Source organism: Triturus cristatus, chromosome 1_1, assembly GCF_964204655.1.
Source record: "Triturus cristatus chromosome 1_1, aTriCri1.1, whole genome shotgun sequence".
NCBI classification, from domain to species: Eukaryota; Metazoa; Chordata; class Amphibia; order Caudata; family Salamandridae; genus Triturus; species Triturus cristatus.
The window spans coordinates 120,833,659-120,854,016 of NC_140579.1; the positions used below are offsets into that span (position 1 = coordinate 120,833,659).

Below are 20,358 nucleotides of genomic sequence, written 5' to 3' on the forward strand. Positions count from 1 at the left end.
GCTTTGCGAGGCATGCAGTATATACTGTATTGTTGAAGCTTCATGGAAGCTCCGCCCACTCTCTGCTCATTGGCTTTTGTCTTAAATGCTGCTTTCCGATTGGTTTGAGGCTTGTTAGTCCCTCATTCATCATTTGTATCCTTCCACGGCTATCGGCCCCTTTACTCCTAACACTATTTTCTTTCCTGTCTCCCCCCTCCCCGACCCCTCCCTCAGTCTGTGACTTCTCACCTGCCTGCCCCTTTTTTCTTCTATTTAATGCATACTCTGACGTACATATTTCTCTTGAGCCTATCAGTAATATCTGGTTTGGAACCCGTTACATAATGGACGCCACACTTGCAATAAGAATCTTTCTTTGATGTTTATTCAACTTTCGTTATAAGACCTAATTTCCGGCTTCAACACCGGGGCACCGCGAGTATTTATTCTCATACGGACACTCATACCCTGCTCCTTAATGTGGAGCAGGAGGAAGTGCGGGACTCGGATCAAGGCGAAAACACGTCAAGTTAGTACTCCATTGAAATGGGGAGGGGAGATGTTCGTTTCATAGCAGTATAACCACTTATATACGTTGATATGGGTAGCTAGTTGTATTTCTAATGTTCTCCCGTTCTTTTTATTACAGTGGCTTAATACAGCCACGGAACATCAAGTAAGTTATTATGCACACGGGTTTCTCGTCCCAAAGTAATTGCATTATACATTCCTTAAATTCTGAATAGGAACTCTTTGCGGTTGTACTTAAACTTATTTGACCAATACTGCATGGATTGTAACGCCAAGAATTATTTACTAAACGTAATTCTATGACTACATATGTACTCAATCATCAACCTTTTCAAAGTGTTTCTATCAGTTTTTTCCCAGAGGGACATACCATAGTCCCATGAATTGTTGGGCAGACCAGTTGGCCCAATCGACAACCTTATGTGACACATTGGTCACAACGTAAAGGAAGTAAGTCTCCCTTTCGGACTACGATACACACACTTTACCTTTATTTATAGACTTAATACCTGAAATGGAATACTTTATATTCACAGGTACATCTATAGATAAAATAAGACATGCCCACTTCCCAACTTTTTATTGGTTTTGACTATAACACCTATTATTACTCATGTAAGTCATTTCTTCATTTCTTTCTTTAGATTAAATTCATCATATTACAACTAATTAGACTAGTCAAAATTGAAGTTGTGATCTATTTTCTAATATGTACGTAATACTGATATGGCTCTGCAATTTCTAGCGGCGAAACTTCTTATTACATGGCCAATTGAACACCCTTTCCTGGCACTGGTCGGCTACATTACAAGATCCTCAGCAGACATTACGCTGTTAACTCTGAGTATTTCTTGGGACTTAATAATACTATTATCTCCCTCAATTTCACACAAGTTGGGTTGTTTCTTCAGTGGACTTGATTACAGATGTTTATCTCCTAGGACTTTTGAATACTTCGCCGTCCAATACGGCATAGGGTCCACCCCGATTTCTGAGCCTTCAATGGTTACTTAACTTTGGAGGACCTACATGCTTACCTATATCAATTTTAGGATTGTGTCTCTTTTTCATCTCGTTCCTGCACGGCATTTCCTTCAGTCCCTCCCTTCCGATTAGAATACACAGGGTTTGGTCACTATCAACATATAAACCATCACCAAATTGTTGTATTCCTCTTTGGTTCTGCATGCATATATGCTCGTTTGCTTTCCTTTAAATGCACGTCAGCATTGGTTAGTGCTTTTTTGTATTACTTTTGCACGCCACTTTGGGACTTCTGCTTGTTCCTTTGGGCCTTCTCTTCCACTCTTGAAACAATGAAAGGACTTTCACTCTTATAATAATTGACACTGGATAAAATGTATGCCACAAACAGTTTTTTTTTTACAAATGTATATGTACACGTGTGATTATTATTTACAGCCTTGAAAAAGTTACGGATGTAACGAAACACATGTCGACTGTTGTGTTTTTTCTGCATCTCCAGACTATGCTGTTCCTTCATGTTTAAATGTTCACAACAAATGTATCTATTGTTTATAATGAATGCACTTATATAAGAGGTTGTGTGTGAACTATTGAATTCAAGTAATCTCGAATACAACAATTTGTTTCTCCTGTGATTTGCGCTGCCGGAAATGTTTGCAAAAACAATGCTCTGATTACGACTTTAAATGAAGTGATAAATATTGGGAGTGCCGAGGTACACTGATAAACTTAACTTCAGCACGGAAATCTGGTTAGATTTTTGTGCACTAACACCCTAGGTAGTGGGGTGTCTTGTTACCTTTGTTTGGTACCAAAACATTTGTTGCATAGAATCAATATTAACATTACGTTACCCTCAATGAATTTCTTGAGGTGCGACTTCCTATACCACCACTACCCCCTGTTCATATTGTAAAGCCTCTATTTAACTGTCTTGATAAAACACAACAAGTAGAGGTCAGTAAAAAACCAGAATTGATTTCTGCTTGTTCAACTGTCTCTATGTAACTGTCTTGATAGAAAACGACCAGTAGAGGTCAGTAAAATACCAGAATTGCTTTCTGCTGAGGGACTTTCTTTTTTTTATTTTTCAGCAACTGCCTCTATTTAACTTTCCAGATAGAAAACGGCCAGCAGAGGTCAGTAAAGTGCCAGAATCACTTTAGCATTCTCTAGATTCCAGTCCATAGAAATTGTCTTCCACAAGCACCCGTAGACAATAATATTTTTTTTAAATCTTGTATTTTCAGTGATATGACCACCGCGAAGGCAATGATTTTATATTAAAAACAGAGCTTTGGACCATACCATTTCCCGCTGAAAGGCAATATTTCTCTCCATGTGTCCCCATACCTGGCGTGTCATGCAGTTTGGTGCTTACTTTCCCTCCATGTTAAAGAACAGTAGATGTTTCAGCACCCAGGCTAATGTGCTGAATAGCTAAATACATATAAGGTGCCAAAGGCGAGACCGATTGCATTGCAAATGCTTGTTGAGTCAGCCAGAAATTCAGTATGTAGACAGCGAAGACTACTCCACTTTCACCAACTATGTTCACCTCCGACAGCCCAATGGAGTAAGGGCCATCTGAAGATGGGTCATATGTCCACCTGCTCTTCTTACAGTGGGCAGCACATGGCCAGTTTTTGCTTTCACATACTGCCATACAAAACGTGGTGCTATGTGAGAGCAAAAACCTCTAAATGACCCCCACCGAATGCGAAAAAACTGCCATGGTGAGAGCGAGAATGATGTTTTTTTATTTTCAAAAGCAAAATCCCACTTAGGGATTTTGTTTTTGAAAATAAGAAATGTTGAATGTTTGACATACAGCTCCCTCGTGATGACGGAGCGTCTGTCAAATTGTCAGTGTATTTACAGGAACTGCCATAATGGTGGTTCCTGGAAATGCAAGAAATGTCTGCTGGGCCTATGGACATCTCTAAATTTGGTGAGCGGAGAACCCTCACCATGGTGAGAGGAAAGTGTTCCGCAATGGCGACTGAACATACTCTGTCCACCAAAGTCAAAATTAGGCCATTCATTTAGAAGGGTATGAGCCTGGCATGATCTTCATATTTGGAGAGAGGCATGGCTCTGAGGGGGTGGAATTAGTGTAAAAGGTGGTATGTGTGTGGACCAGTGTAACGCAAGGTTTGCGTAGGCTAAAATAATGTATCCCCTGGTTTTCCTGCTACAGGTTCCCTGTCATACCGCATTTTGTGTTCCTATCTCTCTGAGAAGATCCCTGCAGCCCCGCAGTACTCGGTGGTTTTCTATCTTGTTGATGTTCCAATTGAGGCCTATAACAGCGATACCAGGAGACTGGAGCCCAAAGTCCCTTGGATGAGGAAGAAAGACCAACGGTACTGGCTATGGGAGAGCGAGGCCCTACAATCGAAGGAGTTAGCACTAACTGCGGAAGTAAAGTCTATGATGGGACGAATGAACCATACGGAAGGTGAGTGGACCAGAGGAGGACATTTGTGTCAGCGAAAGTATGGTTAGCCTTCTGGGAGGCCTGTCAGGGTCATGGTGCTGCTTGCTGGGAGATTAGGATGGTGTTGATCTGAGATGTGACCTTACACTTGGAAGTGTATCAGCAACTCAGATGTTCCAGTAGTTGACTGGCCTAGTGCTCTTATTTCTTTGCTTAATTAGGTAGCCACCCACCCACCCTCACTACTCACCAACAGGGGCATATACTAGACCCTATCTTTACTAATTGTGCAGAGTTGACAGTTGTACCCCGTAAGGTAGTCCCATGGTCTGACCACCACCTCGTGGCATTCTCTATCCCGTTAGCTACGATCCACCCTACAGCTACTAAAGGACTATGCACTCCACATAGAAGATGGTCAGGATTTATCCCGGCAAACTTCACGCATGCCCTTCAGCAGAACTACCCTTCACTAGGAAAGGATATTAATGCATTGTGTAGCTCAGGATGCCTCGGACGTGGAGGCACCCTGGGCCAACAGGGCCCCGTGCAGGTGGACTAAATCTGCACCATGTTTCAATGAAACTTTAAGATCAGCAAAAAATATTGTAAGCACCTGGAGCGCATATGGAGTTCTCAAAGTATAATAAGATTGCGCATAAACTGAAGTTAAAGCATTATCACTCTCTCATCAAAAAAACCTGTCCTGCCTACTACAAGAAAAGAATAGAGCAGGCAGAGAGCTTGTCTAAAGAATTATTTGCCTTCTTAAAGATCTATCCTCACTGGCGAGAATGGAGACTCCGGTGACAATTTCAGTTGAGTCGTGTAATCGAATTGCAGATTACTTTGCGGAGAAGGTAGCCAAAATATATGATACCTTTCCAGATGAGGCTCGCGATGGGATGCGCTGCCAATCTGAGAGGACCACGGGGGACGTGGCCAACTGCCTCTATAATTTGACCCACCCTCACTTGTAGATCTCAAAGCCATAGCTTCTAGTATTAAATCTGGCTCTCCGACTGATCCAACGTCACCTAAGATCATGAGAGCGGGACTGGAGATTTTATTGCCGTTTATATGACAATTTCTCAAGCTCTCCTTCTCCGAGCAAGTGGTCCCTGAATTTTGGAAACAGGCAGTCGTCCTCCCTCTATTGAAAAAGCCTGGACCTGACCCTAGTCAGCTGGAAAACCTGTACCCGATTTCACTTCTGCCTTATTTTTCCAAAATAGTAGAAAAAGTGGTGAACTTACAATTAGTTACACACACGAACCACCAAAACTTACTTCACCCCTCACAATCGGGCTTCAGAGCGACATACTCTACGGAGTCAGTGTTGCTCCCTGCAACTGAGAGTATACAAAGGCGCGTGGATGAGGGGCAAACCATGGCTTTGGTCCTTTTGGACCTAAGTGCGGCCTTCAACATGGTTTCCCACCACCTACTTCTACAATGTCTTAAAGTAGGAGGGTTGGATAATGTCGCACTGAAATGGATGACTTCCTTCCTGCAAGACAGGAGCTTCTAGGTGGCACAGCGTCCACACATTTCCAAATGCATAGCTCTGCCTCAGGGGGTCCCTCGGGGCTCCATTCTGAGCCCCACCCTTTTTAATCTGTATGTCGCACCCCTGGCAGAGATTGTGGACTATTGTGTCATATGCAGATGACACGCAATTGGTGGTGTCACTTTCACATACCTCTGGCGGAGCATTCGCAAAGTTCTCCACGTGCCTGAAGGACTTGGCCTCCTGGATGACAAACAACTGCCTTAAATTAAATGGCAGTAAAACGGAAATCCTGGTGGTGGGGAAAGCCCCCTCCATTTGGTCCTCAACAAGGTGGCGGCAGACATTAGGCCCAACACCCACTCCAAGTAAACAGGTTAAAAACCATGGTTAGATTCCAATCTATCGTTTGAGGCTCAGACCCGGAAGGTGTCAGGGAAGTGATTCGGAATTTTAAACATGCTGTGGAAAACTCTGGATGCTCTTCCCACTCCAGCTAGGAAAACCCTGGTCCATGCCTTGGTAGCATCTCAGCTGGACTGTGGAAATGTTCTTTACTTGGGAGTAACAAAAAAATGTCTTCATAGGCTGCACTGCATCCAGAACGCGGCAGCCCGCCTAGTTCTGAAACAGGAGAGCTTCTATGGGGAAGGCTCTCCACGACCTGCATTGTTTGCCAGTCGGGAAAAGAGTCCTTTTTAAAGCTCTATGCATTAGCCACCATAGCTTACAGGGCAAAGGCCTGAACTATCTGCATGGCTTACTTACTCCGTATACTCCCACACGCCTGCTCAGATCAGCCGGGACCTATCTGGTCAAAGTCCCTAAGATACATAAAACCAGAATGGGGCTCGTTCTTTCAGCTATTTGGCAGCGAGGAATGGGAATGCTCTCCCTCTTTCTCTCCGTTCTGAATCTTCTGAGGTTCTCTTCCACAAAAAACTGAAAACATGGCTGTTCCAGGTATAGGTCTTCTCTCTGTCCTCTTTCCATGTAGAGGTCTGCCCAGCGCGGGGACACACCATTTTGGTGTAACCATGCGCTTAAGAAGTGTTATTATTATTATTAATATTTTATTTACCCTTCTTCGTCCCTCTTTCTTCATCTCTAAAATTTTGATTTATCTGAAGCACTAACTATTGCATCCATTGGTTTGCCCAAACTTAATGACTCCGTGCTGACCATCGCTGGTTACACATTTTGCCACCACAGACTCTGTTGGGTCTACAGTGTACCATCAATGGCGTGGTGGTCCTTCCAAGGAGAAGAACTTGGAAATAAAGCTGAGTAAGAGTGAAGTCATGCAGTTTTGTGCGCGACCAAGAGAGCTAAGGTTGGCAGAATGGTATTGGAGGCGGTTTCAGTCTATACTATCCCCATCAATGACAACAGACATGGACCTGCTCAGTGGTCACTGATAAGAAACTGCTGATGTTTAATTCACGTAGCTGAGGCAATAGCAAGAAAGCTCCAAGTCACTGCAGGATGATGTTCCTCCACTATCGCTAGTGCTGTGTTGACTCATAAGGCCATGGTATTCAGCCACATGAGCGCTGACTTTTTTTTGGACTTATATTTTATGGGAAATACTGATGAAATCTAGACTGGACAAATATCCCCAATGCAGATGGAGTCCGTCAATGCCTTGGGTCCCTTACAAATGTTGTATCATTTTCTTCCATAAATGGCAATTCTGTGCCCTTATCTCAAAAACTGTTTCTTCTTCAAGTTCTCAAAATCTTTTCTTCATATAGAGAGCCTTGTCATGATGCTTTTGCTTAATAAATATTCTGTAGTACACTTTTTGGAGCATTTTAAGCAAGCTGAATTTATTTTCTACTTGCTGGATTTATGAATTTGAGTTTATTATTTTTTATTTATGTGTGGTACAGAAGTATTTTAGGTTTTCTTTTGTAATTGTCTATTTTGGGGAGAAACATGACTGGGATTGTTTTTTCTGATATAACTTTTTGATATATTTTATTTGAAACTACTCATCGTATTGAATACACGTATCAACACATCTTATTTAGGTCTCATATCAAGATAGCTTTATCTGTTTGTTATTGAAGAAGTATTGTGTTATAGTGCATAGAATGTGTTTGGGGTATCCCCCTTGCTCATGATTGGATGATTTTCTTGTCTATCACAGTTCACTGCTCTTGATACAATAGTTTTCCTTTCTATACTTGTTTGTCCCACCCCTTGAGCATTCTGCTTTATCATGGATTGGATGGATTGTATCCATGTACGGCTGACATAAGGGAAATTCCTTTTTCCATTTTAATTTTTCGCCTACGCAGCGCTTGTACTGTGCTAGCGAAATCTCTTGTGAAGAAAAAAAATCATCTTAAAAGGGGCTTAGAGCCAGTCCATTATGTACCTTTAGTCACTTTTTGGTTAGCTCCCACGTCACTGTCATTTTCTTCCTTCCTATTAGTCAGCGCTTCCTCCTGGACTTCAGTCTTCGTCCTTGCCGTGGAGCATGCACCAAGTACTGCTTACAGTGGCCAGTGTCCTAGTCCACCTTCCACAGCCTCGTTCAGATTCTCATCTTGCCATCTCATGCAGAGCCACCATTGCTGTTGGTCTTTTTAACCCACCCACCCTGCTGCCTCCCGCTACATGTTCTGTTTCCCACCCTCCTCCATCTTGTTGCTTTTTGTTTTGCAGATTTATAAAGTGCAAACTCAAGCTGACTATATTGGAGCGCTTTACATGTGCAGCAGTTACATTATAAAGGCACACATTCATTTTTTGTTTTTAGGCACAGGGAGATGATGTGATTTGTCCAGAATCACAAGTTGTTGAGCTGCCACTGAGACTCAAACACGGTTGCCCAGTTGGCAGCTCTGTCCATTCCTCCACATCCTCTCCTCAGAGGAGAGAGCTGCTTTTCGCCCTAACCGCGAGTTGTTTTAAGGCATATTGTACAGCAGAGCGGGCTGCTGTACAACATGTTCCAAAGTAAATAAAAACATTGTGATATGGCGCGGCCAACATTGACTGTGTCATAGCGCTTTGTTTTTATTTATTTTAAGCCATGTTGCTCAGCAGCCTGCGCTGATGCTTAGCATCTTTAAAAACATTAACAAACCCAGATATAAATTGTTTTTTTAAAGATGTTGCACAGCAGCATGCGTTGCTGGCAACATGGCTAAAAGCGCTATGACACGGTCAACGTTGGCCACGCCATATCACTTTGTTGTTATTTATTTGAGCCACGTTGCACATCAGCTCGCACTGTAGTGCAACACCTTTAAAACACATAGACAAATATCTCACCCAGAGCTATTTGGTTTTGTTAATGTTTGTTAAAGATGTTGCACAGTCTGCTGTGCAACATAGCATATAGTAAACAAAAACAAGTGCTATGACGTTGCCAACACTACCCACGCCATAGGGATTTGTTTTCAGGCATGTTGCACTGCAGCCCACGCTGCTGTACAAAATCTTTAAAAAACATTGACAATGCCAATAGGTTGCGCATCGGCGAAACCTATTGGCTTTGCCACTGCTTGCTCTTTTGGATATCCATAGGAACCCATATCTTTCCTTGCTGTCTCTCCCCACAAATGTCTTCTGCCTCCTATCCCTGCCCCTTCACTCTCTAGAGGCTTCCCGCCACCGCACTCGTCCACTGCACGCCCCTCCGGATTCCTTACCATACTGCGATTATTAAGTTCTTTTTTAAAATTTTAATTTTAAATTGCTTTGATGATCACCCAAAAATTGTTCACTACTGCCGGCTGCTCCCTTATTTTTCTTTGTCCTGCATCTCATGGATAGTTTTGTTTTTTAATTCACTGTTCTAAAATGGCCGTTGGATTCTTGAAGTGGTAAATTATAGCTTTAAAACATTTGGCAAAATAGCCACCATTTTGTCACGATAAATGCACACGCATAGACAGCCATCTCTGAATAATTGTTCTTTATTAGAAAATACGTTTCAAAATGGCTACCATTGCACGTGCATGCTTGCTTACCCACAGCAGCCATCTTATAACGATTTTTTTAAAGCATAACAGAAACGGTGTTGCCAGATTGGGCTGTTGCCTGCTCAAATGGGTGACATTTTTCCCATTTGTGCGGGGAAAAACGGCCCTGGTGGTTTGCAGAAAGTTGGGCGACATTTGCCCATGCGCTACTTACGATGGCCCTGTTCCTTGTTTCCGGCCTGCCCCCAGAGAGAATGGACCAATCATCTTGCGAGGGGCCGGCATGTCATCTTCTGTTTTAAACTTTTGAATCCCTGCATTTGCCTCTTTTGGTGTGGGCACGCAGTAGAGTGCTGTGGTCGAGAGGCGGAGTCAGCAACGTCAACGCAAGGACTGGTTGGCCTAACCCGTAGCCTGCTTCTGTGTTCTGTTGCGCGTGGGAGTTCTCAGGTGCCAGCAGGTGTATTGAGGTAAGATTAGTGGTCAAAGTGCCCACTTTTCCTGCTCTGCCGTTGTCAGCTGCCCCCCCCCCCCTCTTTCTTCCTCTTATTCCCTCCCTTTCTGTCTCTCTCTCGCAGCTCCTCACTTGCTGAAAACCATGTTTCAATAAATGTCTCATACCCTCCGTTTCCTTTACTTTCCTTCATTCCTTCCCCTGTGAAATGGATCCAAAGATGAAAGAAACGCTTTAGTGGGAAATGTCCTCTTTTTATTACATTTTTCTGTTACAAAGTGCAGCCTCAGGACCAAGAGAAAAATAGGTGCTGTAGGAGAGTAGGATCTGCTTCACATGTTTACCCCCACTTTTTGGTGGTGTTTTACTGTTTTTCGACTTTAGTCTGGCTGGGAACCTGCCATTCAGGGCCCCAGCCTAGCTGCTTCCTCTCTATATGGATTGCATGTACTTTAGGTACATTACAGATTGCATCTGAGGTGCCCTTATAAGTCCCTGGTATATGGTATACTATGTACCCAGGGCATAGGTACCCCAAAGGCCTACCGGGGGCTGAAGCATGAATTATGCCACCCCTGGAAAGCCACCCAAACTGACACCACAGGTCTGCTACTGCAGCCTGGGTAAGGTGGTGCATGAACCCCTTACTGAGGTATAGGTTCACTATACCTCACCTGTCACTGCACATACAAACCTATCAGTCACCTCTATGGCAGGCCTTATCAATCCTGAAGGCAGGGTGCTTGGTTATATGTGAGAGGGTGCCCAGGCATGAGCTGAGCCCCTCTGCAGCCTTCGGAATCTCTTTTCCGTTGTTGTCAGTGGTGCAGCCTGACCAAATACTCTTAAGTGCATTATATCTTAAACGGTTAATGCTAACTTTGGACTGACTGCATGGAAACATGTCGTGTTTGTTGTCAAACACCTGGGAATCATACCCCCACATCAGTTCTTGATGTGAGGATATGATCCCACCCTTCTAGAGGGAGAGACATGGCAGTACTGGTATACCTGGTAGAAATCTAATAGAGCCCTGGCATTACAACATGGATGCTGCAGCCACAGACACGGGTCTGGCCTCCTGCTGCTGACCGAAACTCCAGCAGGGGAGGCCTGGACAATAGGTTTCCTGTCACAGGGTGGTGTAACCACCTCCCAGACAGGCTTATGTGTATTGGAACTGGGTGGGAGCACTCTCTGAGTTCTTTGAAGTCCTGCACTGGGGGCACATTTGGTGTCCCTGTGCATAGTCCAGCTCAAACCGGCTCAGGGGCTTCCAGCCCCTGCTCTGGCGCGAAACTGGACATAGGAAATGGGTGTAGCTACCCCTCTTTCCAAACCCTCCCATATCAATCAATCATAGCATTTGTAAAGCGCACTACATACCCGTGAGGGTCTCAAGGCGCTGGTGGGGGAGGAGGGGGGTGCTGCTACTGTTCGAAGAGCCAGGTCTTGAGGAGTCTCCTGAAGGATAGAAGGTCTTCGGTCTGCTGTAGGCGGATGGGGAGGGTGTTCCATGTCTTGGCGGCGAGGTGGGAGAATGATCTGCTGCCGGCAGTCACTCTTCGGATGCGGTGTATGGTGGCGAGGGCATGGTCTGTGAAGCGGAGCTGGTGGGCGGGGGTGTAGAGGCTGAGTCGTCTGTTGAGGTACGCTGGTCCGGTGTCGTGGAGTGCCTTGTGTGCGTGGGTGAGGAGCTTGAAGGTTATCCTCTTGTTGATGGGGAGCCAGTGTAGGTCTTTCAGGTGGGGTGTGATGTGGCTGCGGCGGGGGATGTCCAGGATCAGGCGAGCAGAGGCGCTCTGGACGCGTTGGAGTTATTTCAGGAGTTTGGCCGGGGCTCCTGCGTAGAGTGCGTTGCCGTAGTCCAGTCTGCTGCTGACGAGGGCCTGGGTGACCGTCCTTCTAGTTTTGGTGAGGATCCACTTGAAGATCCTGCGAAGCATGCAGAGGGTGTTGAAGCAGGAAGAGGAGACGGCATTGACCTGCTTTGTCATGGAGAGTGTGGAGTCGAGGATGACCCCTAGGTTTCGTGCGTGGTTGGTTGGTGTAGGGGGTGCTCCTAGTGCCGTCAGCCACCAGGAGTCGTCGCAGGCCGAGGGTGTGGAGCCGAGGATGAGGACCTCCGTCTTGTCCGAGTTCAGCTTCAGTCGGCTGTTCCTCATCCAGTCGGCGACGGCCTTCATTCTTTCGTGGAGGTTGGTTTTGGCAGTGTGGGGGTCCTTGGTGAGCGAGAGGATCAGCTGGGTTTCGTCGGCGTAGGAGATGAGGTCATGCAGTCGGGCGACGTGGGAGAGTGGTGCCATGTAGATGTTGAATAGCGTTGGGCTGAGAGATGAGCCTTGAGGTACGCCACAGATGATCTAGGTGGCTTTGTAGCAGAAGGGGGGCAGGTGGACACTCTGGGTTCTTCCAGAGAGAAAGGAGGTGGTCCAGTCCAGGGCCTTCTCTTAGATTCCGGCGTCGTGAAGGCGTTCTCTTAGTGTCGAAGGCAGCTGACAGGTCCAGGAGGATCAGGGCCGCGGTTTCTCCGTTGTCGAGCATGATGTCGTCGGTGGCGGCGATGAGGGCAGTTTCAGTGCTGTGGTTGCTGCGGAACCCTGACTGGGATGGGTCCAGGATGTTGTTCCCTTTGAGGAAGCTGGTCAGTTGTTTGTTGATGGCCTTTTCGATAACCTTCGCCGGGAACAGGAGCAGGGAGATGGGTCGGAAGTTCTTGAGGTGCTTGGGGTCCTCCTTGGGTTTCTTTAGTAAGGTATTGATCTCTGCGTGCTTCCAGCTCTCCGGGATGGTCGTTGTCTCGAAGGAGATGTTGATGGTTTTCCGAAGGTAGGGTGCGATGGTCCTACTGGCTTTGTTGAAAATGTGGTGTGGGCAGGGGTCTTCCGGGGATCTAGAGTGGAGGGTGTTCATGATCTTGATGGTGTCATCGTCATTGGTGTTGGTCCAGGCGAGCAGGCGGTTGGTGCGGGTGGTGGTCGTGGGGGCGGGGATGTCGGCTGTCGTCGGGGTGGTGACGGCGTCGAAGCTGTTGTGGATGTCTGCGAACTTGCGGTGGAAGAAGGTGGCCAGCGAGACGTACAATTCTTGTGATGGTGGGATGTCGTTGGTGTTGGAGTTTGGGTTGGAGAGTTCCTTCATGATGCTGAAGAGCTCCTTGCTGTTGTGTGCGTTGTTGTCGAGGCGGTCTCTGAAGGCGGACCTTTTGGCGGATCTGATGAGTTGGTGATGTAGGCGGGTGGCGTTCCTGTGGGCTGTGTAGCTTTCCGGTGTTTTTTCACGGGTCCAGTTTTTTTCTAGTTTTCGGCAGGTTCGCTTGGAGGCCTGGGGGTATTCGGTGAACCAGCTGATTCTCTTGCTGGTGTGGGTGTTGGGGGGTTTCTTGAGCGAGGCAAGGGTGTTGGCGCAGTCGTTGATCCATTGTTTGAGGTTGCGGGCTGCGGCGTCGGGGTCGGTCGGGTCTGCAGGTGGGCTCTGGGCAAGGGCGCCGGTTAGCTGGTTCTCGCTGATCTTGCCCCAGCTGCGGCGAGGCATCTGCTGGGTGTGGTTATGTGTGGTGGGTTTCCGGAAGGTGAAGTGGATGCAGCGGTGGTCTGTCCAGTGGAGTTCGTTGGTGCGGTCGAAGAAGACGTGGGTGCTCGTTGAGAAGATGGGGTCAAGCGTGTGGCTGGCGGAGTGTGTGGGTGCTGTGACGAGTTGTCTGAGTCCGAGGTTGCCGAGGTTGTCGATCAGGGTGGAGGAGTTGGGGTTGTTGTTGTTCTCGAGGTGGAAGTTCAAGTTCCCGAGGAGGATGTAGTCCGTGGAGGCGAGGGCGTGAGTGCTGACCAGGTCGGTGATGGAGTCGCTGAACTGCAGTCAGGGTCCGGGGGGGTCTGTAGACGAGGGTGCCTCTGAGGGTGGTGTTGGGGTTGGTGTGGATCTGGAAGTGCAGGTGTTCGGCGGTGCTGAGGGTGTCGTCGGCGTGTGTCGAGATTTTGAGAGTGTTCCTGTGGACGATGGCGATTCCTCCTCCTGTTCCGTTGGTGCGGACCTTGCGGGTGATCTTGTAGCCTTCCGGTATGGCTATATCGGGTAGCGAGGAGGGGAGTTAGCCAGGTCTCCATCAGGAAGGCGACGTCTGGGGAGGTGGAGTCGAGTAGGTCCCAGAGTTCGATGGCGTGTTTGCGGGCGGAGCGGGTGTTGAGCAGGATAAATCTGAGGAAGTTGGTTTCCATGTTGGGCGGGTTTGCGGGCCGGATGCTGGTGAAGCTGAAGTTCTGGCAGGGGAAGGGTCCTTGGGTGCGCTTCGGGACAGCCAGGCAGCATGTGCGTGATCGCCCGGCGTTGAGTGCGTGGAGGGTGCTGGAGTCGTAGCGGAGGCGGGCGTCGTGGTGTGTGTGGGGCCCAGGGTTCCTGGCGCTGGGTGTGGTCCAGGCGCGGACAGGCGCAGACGGGCTTGCCTTAGGTGCGCCTTCAACGCGCCAACGGCGCGGCCGCGCAATGTCAGGCATATTTGGGGAGGTGGGAGGGAGGAGCAGCTGGGAGGCGGGAGGTTGGATCAGCGAATGGGCAGTGGGTAGTCAAGGGGGCGGGGCCGCAGGGTGCACAGCGGCGGTGGAATGAGGGTACAGAAAGCAAATGGGGCACCAAAGGGGGAAAACAGTGGCACAAAAGTCAATATCGGGGCACAGAAAAGGGGGGGAAACAGTGGCACAGAAGGCAAATGGGGGCGAAAAAAAGGGGGGAAAAACTGGCACAAAAATCAATATCGGGGCACAGAGAGGGCGGAAACAGTGGCACAGAAGGCAAGTGGGGGCGCAAAAAGGGGGGAAAAACAATGGCACAAGAGGCGAAAACAGCAGGGCACAGAAGCGGAGGAGGTACACTTACGGCGGGAACTTTAGCAGCGGCTGCTGGGGTAGAGGCACACAGGCGGAGCTGTGCGGAGGGGAAGCGACCTACCAGGAGGGTCAGGGGTCGCTCTCCTCACCGTGCAGCGTCTGGCATATATGGAGAGGTGGGAGGGAGGAGCAGCTGGGAGGCGGGAGGCGTGATCAGCAAATGGGCAGAGGGCAGTCGAGGGGGCGGGGCCGCAGGGTGCACAGCCGTGGAGGAGACGAGGGTACAGAAAGCAAATGGGGCACCAAAGGGGGAAAACAGTGGCCCAAAAGTCAATATCGGGGCACAGAAAAGGGGGGAAAACAGTGGCACAGAAGGCAAATGGGGGCGAAAAAAAGGGGGGAAAAACAATGGCACACAAATCAATATCGGGGCACAGAGAGGGGGGAAACAGTGGCACAGAAGGCACATGGGGGCGCAAAAAGCGGGGAAAATCAATGGCACAAGAGGCGAAAACAGCAGGGCACAGAAGCGGAGGAGGTACACTTACGGCGGGAACTTTAGCAGCGGCAGCTGGGTCAGAGGCACACAGGCGGAGCTGTGTGTAGGGGGAGCGACCTACCAGGAGGGTCAGGGGTCGCATAGGTGGGTCCCCAGAGCTAGTCCAACCCCTTCCTTAGGTATAAGTAAGGAACCTCTGTAACCAGCACTTTAGATATCCCTGGACGAAACTCTGAAGCTGAATTCTGGAACTTCCACACTCTACCCAAGACTAGAGGACTGAAGAAATCTCCCTTGGGGTGAAGGAGTGACCCCTGCTTGGCAAGCACCAATGAAGTAAGTTGCCGGTCTGCATTTCCAAAGCTCCCGCCAGACTCTGAAGTAACTGCAGCGCACAAAGAGGATTTCCAGACATCTCAGAGGCCAACCCGAGTCCCCAGCAAAGCTGAGACCCGCAGCCCTCGTGAGTAGCGTGGAACCAGAACTCCTGGTCATTGTGCACTTTTGCAAGTGCATTGACTTCTCGACGTCTCCGGAAGTCGTGCTTGGGCTGACTTGTAGCCCCCACCTCGAGCATAGAATCCACCAAAGATTGTCGGCCTAGTCACCCCGAGTGACTCGTGGGCCGCCATTTTGTGTTTCGTCTCGAGGTCGTGATACCTGGTCCGTTGACTGGTGGGTCCCCGAGGGGGTAACTTTGAATTTCCTTGGGCTTCCCTGGTTTCTCCAGACGTGCCCCTAATCCCTACCAAGTGGTGAGTCCCACAGACCTTGCTGGTCTGCACCGAAGCATCTTTCTCGTTTCTGTGTGGGTTGCTGTTGCCAAGGCTTGTTGTGTCCAATCCGGGCACCGACACTGCAGCACTCAACATCCTTCGTGGGACAGCTTGAATCCAGCTCCTGGTCATCCTCGACACCTCCTGGTCCTCGTGGCTGAAGAGTCAAGCTTCACCTTCTTCACCTGAAATCACCCGACATCGGTGGGCATCTGCCTATCTCCTTCCTGGTCACTGGCTAGTGACCCAAACTCTGTCCCCTCTGCTTTCAGGTTCTTCTCATCTTCGATCCAGGCTTGGATCTCTTCGGACACTTCGCATATTCCCGGCAGCAGCACTTCTTCGCCAGCTCCCATTGAAATCGACGACGCGACCCGACACCATTTGACACCTATGCACCCGGCTTCCCTGGGTGAGGTAACACGAGTACTCCAGTGCTCCCGCGGGTGTTGACCCTAGAACTTCCTAAGTCTCAAAGGGTTTGGTCCTGACTCACTTCTAAGTGTCCTTAATCTTTAAAAAACTAACCGCGACTTTCCCCATAGAAGCTAACGGGAACTCGCGGCTGTGTTCACACACTGCACACGGCCCCCGTGAGTCCTCTGTGTCACTACCTTGGGTGGTTCCTTGGGGTCCCAGCGATTCTACAGGCTCTAGACCTTGTGTCTAGTTAAGTTGTGGTTCTTATACCACTATTTTTGTATATGGTTTGGCTTGCCCCTAGGGCCTGACGTGTATTTGTGCTATTTTACTCTAATATTTGAAGTGTAACTTATGTGTTTTGACCTCTAGTCTCATAAAGAGACGAGGAGGGTGTGTTTAGTAATAAATACATATATTTTATATATATACCTGGTGTGGATGTCATTCATTTAGGCACTCAAGAGATTATAGACTGGTAAAACAAGCTGCTTTACATTCCTTCAAGACTTAGCCTGAAGGCTGCTCTCCATAGCTGCCACTAGGATAGCTTTCAATAAAGGTTGTCTTTAACCTATAACCAATATGGGGTTGTTTGGACTGGTACAGGGTGCCCACTTTAACTAGTGGACAGCATATACCAGGCCAACTTCTCACAAGTGCAAAAGATGAAAAATAAATAACTAAATAAATCATTACAGAGTGGTCGCAAAGTGGCCAGATTGGGTTTATTCTCACCCAAACACATTAGTGCCACTTCACAGAGTTTGCCAGTCAAGTGCTACTTTCTTTTTTTTCTCATCATTTTTAGAACAGTATTGTTTTTCCCGGGTGTGGAAGTGCACCATCCCAGGAGGTTCTTCAATACATGGTTGATGACTGGAGTGGAAAACTTTTAATGTGATCCTTATCAGCTGTTTTCCTTATTTTAGTTTATAACATGTGTACTGCTGCTCTTTGTTCAGGGATGTTGTCTTTTTAAACTATACTACTTATGTTTTGTAAGGATTTAAGCAATGGGCATTGACATGGGTCCCTTCTGGGCCCTGTAGTCATGTGCTTAAAGTTTCAGGCAAAAACACTCCTTAATTTCTGAATAATGAGTGTGACAGTGTAAAGGTAATCATGTTCTGCTTACATGCACGTGGTTTACTTAATCTTTCCTTATGAGGGTTTGAATTTTCCAGGATGTTGTTACTTTTTTTCATGCAGCACATTACTCTTCTCTTGTGCATAAATTGAATTGAGTCGCATCCAGGTGTTTATAGTGCGGCACAATTGGGTTGTAGCTGAAGGCAGTACGAGTTTCTCTCAGTGGGGCAGTATGGTGTACAGTGAGGGAGAGGATATGGCACTATGGCGCGAGCTGCCGAATTTGGAACTGGGGAAGCAGGTTCAGCCTTCATGACCAGCCCACCAGACCACTCTCCTGAGGGAGCACATTCCCATGCTAGACCTTAGAAGCCCTAGCTAGACCTTAGAAGCCCTGGTGTCTTAGCACCTTGAAGGTCTGTCCATCACAATCCATACTGAAATTCACCTCCAGTCTTGCGGGCAGGCCTACGAAGCAGCACACCTTAGAGCAGAGGACTTCAAACTTTTTGATTCCGAGACCCCCTTGTCAAACTTTTTTAGGCATAAGAACCCCCCCCCCCCCTTCTGACAAAAATTTCTAGAACCTTGTACTCTTCATCATCGACAACTATAAAAGCCCCCCATTCCTACAGCAAATAATTTTTACAGTGGGGAAATAATATTAAACAGTGTTTAGCAAACCTAAGGTCAGTGAGCATGCGGGTGTAGTCAAAGGTGTCGCTAAAAACAAAGAGCCTAATGTATGTGGAATTGGCGTACTTATGAAATATGGTGCATTCCAGTCCTTTTCGATTGCGTTGGTGCACGAATAGCTGCATAGCACCGACACAGGCAGCATTGTTTTTGTACAGGAAGGGACACCTTCCTTCACAAAAACAATCCAGAGAGGCTTTTTTCTCTTTCAATGTGAGCTGCAGAATGCAGCACACATGAAAAGAGGAAAAACTAGGAGAAATGAAAACATCTCTCCTTGTTACATCTACACTGAGGAGGCGTCTGTTTTTGAAGCTCCCTAGGTTTACCTGATTTTTTAAATATGGGACAGCATCAAAATCTATGGGTGTTGCATGGGAACCCCACACAAAGTCCATGGAACACCTTCTTGCGCTGCTATGTCTTACTCCGTATCTAGGAGGCCATGCAGGGTGACTTTGCTCTCCCTCATAGGTATGGTTGAGAGGCTTGCGCCACTAGAGGGTTAAAAAAGTGATGCTTTGGCGATGCAAGCCTCTTATAAATAAGCCCCAACATATTCTGGGCCTTACTTATGAAAGCTTGCCACACTTTTACGCCACACTTTCACTCCACAATTGCATCACTTTTTGTGATGCTGTGGCAGCGTCAATAATGCGCCACGCTGCACCATATTTACAAAGTGACGCATCTAAGCAGATGTGTCACTTCGTAAAGGCCTGCGCTATTTTATACCTGTGTCAAGTATAATGTTTTCAGGGTGGACATTCCCCTGCAATAAAGGGTTGTAGAAGTGACGCAGTGAAATCTATGAGATTTCACTGCGATACTTCTAGGACGCTACTGTGTCAATATCTTACACCTGGCTCACAGCAGGCGTGAGATTGACGCAGGCCCTTGCACATGGGGCTTGCCCCATGTGAAAGGACACATTACTGGAGTTGCGTCTGTTTTTAGACACAACCCAGCAATGTGTCACTTTTGCCCCTACAGATACGTTATAAATACTGATGTATCTGTAATTCCTTACAACATGGTGCGCCGTACATTAAATGTGGCGCATCCATTGTCAGAAGGAGGGCGCAGTGAAAACTGTTGCATCGCTGTTTTGTCGTAGCGATGCAACAATTTTCATAAATGAGGCCCTCTGTAAGTTTTTAGAGGTCTTTCACCATCAGGTATCTACATAAAAAATAATGGGCAGCGTAAATTATAAATAAATTAAAAAGTTGTTCCTCAGTGGGAAATGCACTGTAGTACATTATGAAACCTTCATTAGTGAATGCACTGCAGAGGTCTGCGTGTAACCAGAGAGCCACAGAATTACATCTTGGTTGGTTCAGTGGAGAATAGCGATGTGTATTTTTAGTGCTACCAGTTCACAGCCTGTGACAGAAAGCACTGTGGAAATGTAAAGTCATTATTTTATATTTACATTACACACAGTGTAAGCTAGAATGCTGCAAAAGGTGGAAATAGTTTTGCGATAAAATGGTGCTTACAAACGTAGATTTTAGTAAAAGCAGAGTGTATGTAATGCAAACTTTTTTTTCATAGCTGTCCCTCTCTCCTCTATGCCTACTTATACCTCAAATGCAGTTAAAATTAAAAGCAAGCACCTCCCAGCCCAGTTGTTAACGCTTTGCACTTCCACTCAAAAAACCAAATCTTTGTCATCACAAAGCTTGGAGTGATTTGATTAATTAAAGCCAAACTGCTCCCAAGCATCCCTTACACTTTTACATTTGCATTTCTTTCAGAGAAGCAGCTGATAACCATCTAAATTAGCTGTCCCAGGAGGTCTGTCTTTTTTCAAAAGGAAAGTACATGTTTTGAATTGCAGGGACAAGTGAAGCTGGGGAACGTGTGACCCCCTGGCCAGGGCTCCAGGGCCCCCCTGGAGGTCGCGCCCCACAGATTGAAGACCTCTGCATTAGAGCAACAGTGACTCTGTCACTTCAATCAATCAATCAAAATCCTTTATTAGATCAATTACAAAATGATCATAAAATTACATGTATAAATTTTTTTTAAAAAAAATCGATATTCAATTTCATTTAAAATCCAAAATACAATAGTTCATTTTAATCTTACTGAAAACAATTAAAATCAAATTCATAAAGGATTGCCCGTTTCCATGATTGATTGATTGACTCTGTTAATTAATACACAGGTCCCTTGAGGCCAGTCCGCCTCACCCATTGGTACCTCCA

General features: G+C 47.1%; 1 protein-coding gene across 2 annotated transcripts in view; it reads left to right on the forward strand.

The window, feature by feature from the left end:
* The window catches only part of LOC146869730 (major histocompatibility complex class I-related protein 1-like), a 230,165-nt gene that overhangs the window by 15,637 nt on the left and 194,170 nt on the right, over positions 1 to 20,358 (forward strand). For both annotated transcript variants that reach the window (XM_085613693.1, XM_085613704.1), the window contains exon 2: positions 3,701 to 3,961. In XM_085613693.1, the coding sequence (XP_085469819.1) occupies positions 3,847 to 3,961 (115 nt within the window). In that variant the 5' untranslated portion in view covers positions 3,701 to 3,846. The remainder of the gene's footprint in view (positions 1 to 3,700; positions 3,962 to 20,358) is intronic.